At 44.3% G+C, this 8,665-nt stretch overlaps 1 protein-coding gene across 1 annotated transcript in view; it reads left to right on the top strand.

Moving 5' to 3' along the window:
- Positions 1-5,917, top strand: part of slc5a12 (solute carrier family 5 member 12) — an 81,095-nt gene extending 75,178 nt beyond the window's left edge. Inside the window, exons 14-15 of the mRNA XM_041196618.1 lie at positions 4,780-4,910; positions 5,750-5,917. Coding sequence (XP_041052552.1) covers positions 4,780-4,910; positions 5,750-5,917 — 299 coding nt within the window. The remainder of the gene's footprint in view (positions 1-4,779; positions 4,911-5,749) is intronic.
- The last annotated feature ends 2,748 nt before the right edge of the window (positions 5,918-8,665 follow it).

Below are 8,665 nucleotides of genomic sequence, written 5' to 3' on the forward strand. Positions count from 1 at the left end.
TCTTTCCCACCTATTTCTATTATTTTTAACTATTTTAAAATCTTTTATGCTCCCCCCACCCCCACTAGAGCTATACCTTGAGTGCCCTACCATCCATTCTTAATTAGCACATTCGTTTAGATAATATCACCATCTTCAACACCTGTGTTCTTTTATTCTGTTGTCTGTGACATCTTTTGATGATCTGCTTCTATCACTGCTTGTTTGTCCCTACAACCACACCACCCCCCTCCACTTCTCTCCCCCCACCCCCCCGACACCTTAAACCAGCTTATATTTCACCCCTTCCTTGGATTCACCTAGTTCTGTTGAAGGGTCATGAGGACTCGAAACGTCAACTCTTTTCTTCTCCGCCGATGCTGCCAGACCTGCTGAGTTTTTCCAGGCAATTCTGATTTTGTATAGTGAATTTACAGTTTATTCACATCTTCCCATGGCACATCTAATGATACCATATTTAAAATGCACCCATGTGACCTGCTTTGTGACTAGTGTGGAGTTCTCTTAATTCTTTTACTTGTGCTCTGATGCAATGCATTCCCCTCGCTTGCTGCTGTGCTAGAGAGAGGCTGCTGATCTGCTTGTCCCCTTGCCCTGGATGACTTTGTCGGTTGTCTTCTGTGCAGCTGAGGCCTTGAGGGCCCCACCACGTTGGAAGACTCCTGCTGATTCACAGGAGTAGCTTCTGTCGCCACAGCAATAGAGGGGGACTATGCCAATGACGGACAGGTGGAGGAGAGGCTGCCCCCATCAGACATGCCTTGAGAGGTGCTTCCATATGGTGATACCAGCTGCTCATCCTCCACTGCGAGGACCAATTGGTTCTCCCTGCCTTCCTGTGAGGTTCCTGAGCTAGCTCAGTGTCCAGGCTCCCAGTCCCCCTGTCACCTTGGCTCTGGACCCCTGAGCTCAGAGCCAGGGTGATGGTGTGCAGGTTGGAGTGCATAATCACAATAGCGTCATCAATACGGTGGTTTGCTTCTCCAGGTTGGTCCTGTCTGTGAGAGAAGCTTAGCACTCCAAAGTGTGGGTGATCACAGTGCACATGGCCTGAATGGACACCTCCACAACCTGGACCAGAGCAGACAATCCCTCTGGTCTATCTTCCAAGTCTCACGCACCTCGCGCTGGACATCCAGCATCTGCCACATAACAGGTGACTCCAGAGGCTCATCATCCAACTTGTCACCAGTCTCCGGTTCACCTCCAACACGCCTCTAACTGCCCGAGCCCTGCTCAACCACACTCTCTCTGGCAGCTGCATGTGTGAATGTGAGGTGACCTCACCAAATTGTGTTTTCCCTTGCCATGATGTAGTAGTCTCTGCTGAGGTGCCAGTACCTGCGCTGGTGCTTGATGCAGGGAGAGGGTGTGACACTATATCCTCTGAGGGTTCTTCTTCCTCCCCAGAGCCAATTGCTAGTCTCACAGGGCTGGTGGGTTCAGCGGAAGAAGGTTCATCTGCACAGGGCACACAGAAAAAAGGGCATTAGTTCATCAGGTGTGCAAGGCCGCAATGTTGAATGCCAATGGCAGCATGTAGATTATGAAACATGACACATTGCAACCATTAAAACACACTTGTAGCATGCAAACTCACAATATTTCTACTAGGAAGCTTCCCTGCCTTTGAATGCATAAACCACATATGTACTATTCATGTAAGCATACCAGGCCTTAGTTCCCCTCCCCCTAGCCCGCTCCTGCTTTGTGTCCCAGGTCTGGTTTCAGCCCTTTGCAATCCCGCCAGCCCCAGGCCTCCCTCCAATCTCACCTCTGCCGATGGAGTGGGTCCATTCCGTAGATGACAGCGACAGGACATTCTCCTCCTGCAGCGTGACTGGGCACCCCACCTCCAGTCCTGTTTTTTTTTTCATGGGCATTGTGGGCATGCTTCCCCTGAAATGAGGCACCACATTGCAATGATGATCACTCTCAGGTAACTTAATTTCATCAGGCCTCCCAGGTGAGAGAGGAATGAATGATCTGCACACTTGGCAGCTAAGATCCGGAGCGCCTCCCTCACATCTAAGGCCTCTCCCTGCTGGCCACTCTGGAGCCACAATGCCTCCTCTGGGGGGCCACGAACAGTGACAGTGCATAATGCCTCAGAGGTACACACAGGGTTCAGCATTTTTCTGCCTTCCCTGTAGCTTCCTTTAACAATACACATAATGAGTACGTACTCATCCATGTGATCTCAAGAGGTCCTTCAGTCTCTTCCTGCATTGACTCCAGTTTCTAGGCACAACCCCCACACTGCTGACCTCCATGGCAACCTTCTCCCAGGCTGCTCTGATTATAGAGGGAGGTCTCCTCTTCCTGTCTGCCAGAATAAGGACCTCTCATCTGGTGGACACAGCCTGGAGGAGAGCATGATCTTCATCATTAAAATGTGGAGCTGTTCTGGCCCTTCTTCCTTGCCTCCCCCCTCACTCCCTTGTCTCAGCCACATATGGAGGATAACATGTTGGAGCTAAGCAGCTGCTCAATTTTAATACCTTGGCATCATGCACATGATCAGATTTAATGCCGTCTGTGTTCACTGGTAACAATCAACTCAAAATCTCTGCATAATGTAACACACTTTACAGAATAATAACACTCCCCTCAAAAAATGCCTGATAAACCTTCTGAAAAAAAAATACATTTTTTTGCGGCTTTTACGTTTTCATGTTCGCTGGGTCACCTGACACCGCCCCATGCCGGGTAGCCCTTTAAGCGAATGGCCGCGAACTGCTTTTGGCCAAAGATTACGGCCACCGGATATTCCGCCCTTCTGCTCAGATTGGGCGAGCATGAATTCTCCCATGTCATGGGCCTAAAACCCGCCCTGAAGCCAACAATTGGATAAATGCAGTTTTATGTGATGGCGCTGGCAGGGGCAGGAGTCAGAAACCCACTCACTTCCGGGCTCAGGTCCTGCCTGCAGAAACGGGATGAACCTGTAATCTTCTCCAGCCCTATAATCGTCCAAAACATCCACATTCCTCTGATTCTGCCCTCACGTGCATCCCCGATTATCATCGCTCCACCATCGGTGGCTGCACCATCATTTACCTCAAGCTCTGGAATTCCCTCCCTAAACCCATTTCTAAAAAAAATTTTAAAACTGAACAAAGATCCTTAAAATGGCTGAACCTACATCAATTTGTGACCCCCAAGCAAAAGGAACTGCCAGGCAGCATCGGGGAAACCCACAAATCATTATCTCTATGGAACCACTAATGACCTCCTGTGGGCTACACAGGCCAAATTCAAAAAGAGCTATACAAAGGCCATCTACATTTCATAATCCAAGCTGACCAACAGGAGTCTGCTCATCTGCTAAGACAAAGATTGAGATATTTAACAATCTCGGGAACTCCGATGATGGATACACATCCTTTGTCAAAAACAGTGTGGAGAGATGGGAGCTGCATGACCTAGGCCTCTGGCTAGTTGAACAAGTAATATTGCCTTGCTGGGCTGAATAGCTCAGTGTGCTGTTTACCATCTAACTGGTAGCCTCACAGAATAGGAGCACTGCCCAGGTTGAACACTTGGCCCCATCTACACTGTTTCTGCTGGAAATTCTCTACCATCACCTACAAGGCTGATTCATCGCTGCATGCCTATCACATTGTGTGAAGTCAACACCACCAGGAAAGTGAATTATCCAGCATTGGTTTTCAACCCACCAGCCTCATTAAAGGATTACCTCAATGAACTTTGATTCTGGACTTTGGAACCCACGTGAAATAACATTTCTTTTTTCTGTGGTCTCTGTACTGTAAATCTTTATTTTTTCCATCTCTCTCTACTATCTGAATATGAGGGGGATGTTGTGAACCTTCTTCTGTGTTTAGTACAAATAAACTAACCTTTGAGTTCATGCTATTTCAAGTTTGCTGCAGGATTATTAATAGAAAATTGAATCACACAAAAACCGAGATGTTGGGGAATACGGCACCACTTATAAAGAGGGAAACAAGTCAAAAGACCTTGCTGTTTATGGATGGGTAGTGAGAGGGGAAATTAGTACTGTTTAAATTAACCTCCCCCCCACCCTCCAGTCTGTAACACCTTCCTTAAAGGGCACTAGTGAAGCACATAGGTTTTTCCAACAATCCTGCGGCTTTATCGTCTGATGTCATCATGACGTTTTATTCCAGGTTTATTCAATTCACTGATTTTAAACACCCCAACTAGCATGGTGGGCTTTGAACTCTCTCTGTCTCTGGATCATCCAACTCAGCCCTCTGGAATAATAATCCAGTGACAAAGCCACTATGTTACCCACCCTATGGGTGGAATTTTATGGCACCTTCGCATGGAGGCAGGGCTATAAAATGCAGCGAACCATTCAAAAATCCCTTGACTTAGTGGGACTGGGAAATCCAACTGGCGTAAAATTCCGCCCTACATTTACATATATAAGTCTCAGTATGATTGAGAGACTGATGAGCTTTTTTTCAAAATGATGTTATTGTGCTTGCAAAGCTACCCCGACTTCTACGATAACGTGAAACATGTGTTTTTATCAGGCATGTCCCCCATTTACAAGCTACAAATTGTAAAGGTGTAAATCCTGTTAAGGACTGAAACATTGCGTCAGTACTGGTTGGTGTCTTATTTTGTTGAATAAATACATGTCAAATGATGCGGTGGGCAAAGTGTGATGAAAGAGCACAACATGGACTTGCAGTGGTAGATCACTTGTGACCAATAGTTAACTGCATTTCAAAAAATGCACAATAGTCTTGAGGTATTCTATTGGATTGCTGTCTCCTTTTCCAGGACCCAGGCATGGAGCAAATGTGAAGCCTTTGTTAGTCCGACCATTCTGCAACCTGTTTTGTTTTTGGTCAGAAAAGTACAAGAGGATCTTTTGGTTTGGTGTCCTCCATGGAGAGGAAAACAGCACAGAGGTTGGACTTCCTTCTAAACATCCTTTACAATGCACGTTTTATGTTAAGGGTCACTGATGCTTTTCACCACTGTACACATTGACATCATTTTGAATTCATCCTTAATGGAGTCAAAGCAAATTCCACCCTCATGCTCAGCAACTGTCAAAGGTCTAAGTGCAAACTGAGGTCCAGAAGGTTGTCAGTTTCTTCCCTAATGCAGTTCAGAACGTACACTTGTACTCCATTGGAGATTTTTACTTGGCATTGCTTGAATTGAGTTGTATTGATAATTCAGAAAAAGATATTGTTGAAGAATGGTAAATTCAAGCTCTTTTAGCAAGTCACAAATTTGTTAATAAAGGAATACAATTCAACATTCCCTGAGATAAAATACAGGATTATTTGCTGATCATAATTATCACATCTAAAGTGCAATAATTGTGAATTACGCATATAATAAAACAAGGCATCTTTGACTATCTAGTTTTTGCTTTGTGGCTATCCCTTTAAATTGTCCCTGGCCACAATATGTAAACACAAACAACATTATCTTAAGCATATTACTGAAAGCTTACCTAGATCCCAAAGCTAGGTTAGACATCTTGAAGGTATGAATTGCCCATGAGGATAACAGAAGATTTGACAGCCAAAATAATCTTGAGTTAAAAGGATTAAAAAAAAAATTGTCATTCTACTAACCTATGAATCCCTCCTTAATATAGACAGTAATATCTCAACATGGTCTTCCTATGCTGATATCTTCTTTTTAAAAAATGTTATATATTGTTTTACAGATAGGTCAACTTTTCTTTACTGATAAAAGCTATTTCTTACAATTTTTTATAATTTCATTACAGGCTAACAATGAAAATAGAATATCAGATAATGACTTGACAGTGAAAATGCCACCAGGGAAAGATCTCATTGATGTGTACAGTCAGGAAGCAATGAAAGCTCCATCTGCTTATACCCCAGAACAACAGCCTCACAGTAATGTTGGTGTTACTAAAGATACATATTTTTAATTCCACAAATTGAGATCGATGTTTAAAAACTGTGAATCCAAAATAAGCAAAAGCAACGCAGCTGATGAAACAATTATTTGCCCCAAACATCAGGGAAAAATCACAGGCTTGGTAAGTTTACCATGGTTAATAAGCCAAATGGAAACAAAAAAGAACTACCGTTGAGCCATACAGAACTGTATACTTCAGCATAAAGTCTACCATTTCAACAGTGGACAATGAGGGCTGGGTTGGTGGGGGGGTGGTGGTGGGGAGAGCAGAGAGGGGTGGGTGTGGAACTGAGTACTGTCAGTTCTACCTATTGTGTATTTGGATTACTAAACTCCTTAAGAAAGCACTTTCAGAACCACAGGAATATTAATATGCTTTCCTTTTTTCATGAATGTGGAATGAGCCTTTACCTGATGGACTCATTCAAGATGGCAGCTGCATGCTATTTTGTTTTCAGGGAACTGGTTGCAACGAATAAGCTCAGTTTATATATCCAGCTCTTTATCCCGCCCCTCGCGCTCATCACACTCAATGGCTTCCTCCATCCCCCTCATCCTCCCTGTTCTCCCCTCCCTCTTCCACCTTTTCCTCTCCCTCCCCTCATCCCATCAAAATCAACTTCACAGTCACATGACAGGATGTTTTTCTTCTTTTACCTCTCTGGATAGACATCTTAGCTTGAGACTCAGCATCAATAAAAACTGAGAAAAGTCCCTTACTGCTTTCAACTGATCTTCTTCACCAATTTAGATACGTCTACCTTTTCATTAAATAGGTTCCAGCGTGTTTGAAGCCAACTGCAGGACAAATAAAACAACTAACCGAATAATAATGATAAGAGCAATACCATCATAAAGTCTATTAGCCAAAATGACAGCAATGTATAAAGGAGATAAAATCGATTCTACATTTAGCCATTCAGTTCCTCACCTGGCAACACTGGATGTCATGAAGGAAAATGTTCCACTGGACAGCAGTTGTGTCCTCACTATCGTGAACAAGAAAATCACAAAGAAGTATTGACTGGGTATATTGGTGATTTCACCACCTATAGCACACATAACAGCTGCAGAAGAACTATTATGAGAATAGTTTTCAAGTTACACAGTTGCTGGTTACAAGCCTGGAGATAGAACAGGCAGCTTGGGAGTATTGTTAGACTATAAGACATAGGAGTAGAAGGAGGCCATTCGGCCCATTGAGTCTGCTCCACCATTCAATGAGATCATGACTGATCTGATAATCCTTAATTTCACTTTCCTGCCTTTTCCCCATAACCTTTGATTTCCTTACTGATTAAAAATCTGTCTATCTCAGCCTTGAATATACATAACGGCTCAGCCTCTACAGCTCTCTGTGGTAAAGAATTCCAGATTCATTACCCTTTGAGAGAAGAAATTTCTCCTCACCTCTGTCTTAAATGGATGACCCCTTACTCTGAGATTATGCCCTCTGGTCCTAGACTCCCCCACAAGGGCAAGGAACCTCTCAGCATCTACTCTGTCAAGCCCCCTAAGAATCTTATATGTTTTAATAAGGTGACCTCTCATTCTTCTAAACTCCAATGAGTACAGGCCCAACCTACTCAACCTCTCCTATAAGAAAATCCGTTCATACCCGGGGCCAACCTAGTGAACCTTCTCTGGACTGCCTCCAATGTCAGTGTATCCTTCATTGGATAAGGGGATCAAAACTGTTCACAGTATTCTAGATGTGGTCCCACTAGTGCCTTGTGCAATTTTAGCAAGACTTCTCTGTTTTTATACTCCATTCCCTTTGAAATAAAGGCCAACATTCTATTTGCCTTCCCTAATACCTGCTTTACACGTCGGCGAGCGGGGCCCACCCTCTATTGCCGAACAGAAAATTCTGCCCATAGACTCATAGGCTCACGGACGTTTACCGCACAGAAAGAGGCCATTCGGCCGGTCAACAAAAATCTGACTGCACTAATCACATTTTCCACTGCTTGTAACCCTGCAGGCAATGGCAATGCAAGTGAATATCTAAATACTTAGTAAATGTTTTGAGAGTTTCTGACTTAACCACCCTTTCAAGTGAGTTACAGACCCCCACCACCCTCTGGGTGAGAAAAACTCTCCTCAACTCCCCTCTTAACCTTCTACCTCTTACCTTAAATCTATGCCCCCTGATTATTGACCCCTCTACTAATGGAAAAAATGCCTTCCTATCCACCCTATTTATGTCCCTCATAATCTTATACACCTCTATCAGATCCCCTCTCAACCTTCGCTGCTCCAAGAAAAACAACCCCAGCCTATCCAATCTTTCCTCATAGTCAGACCCTCCAGCCCAGGCAGCATCCTGGTAAATCTCCTCTGCAGCCTCTCCAGTGCAATCACATCCTTCCTATAATGTGGTGACCAGAACTGCATGCAGTACTCCAGTTGTGGTCTAACCAGCGTTTTATACAGTTCCAGCATAAACTCCCTACTCTTGTATTCTATGCCTTGGCTAATAAAGGCAAGTATCCCATATGCTTCCTTAACCACTTTATCTACCTGCCCTGTTACCTTCAGGGATCTGTGGATATGCACACCACGGTCCCTCCGATCTTCAGTACTTTCCAGGGTCCTACCATTCATAGTGTAATCCCTTGCCTTGTTAGCCCTCCCCAAGTGCATTACCTCACACCTTTTCTGGTTGAATTCCATTTGTTACTGCTCTGCCCACATGACCAGTCCATTGATATCCTCCTGCAGCTTACAGCTATCCTCCTCGCTATTTACCACCCTA

The sequence above is a fragment of the Carcharodon carcharias genome, chromosome 10, assembly GCF_017639515.1.
Source record: "Carcharodon carcharias isolate sCarCar2 chromosome 10, sCarCar2.pri, whole genome shotgun sequence".
NCBI classification, from domain to species: Eukaryota; Metazoa; Chordata; class Chondrichthyes; order Lamniformes; family Lamnidae; genus Carcharodon; species Carcharodon carcharias.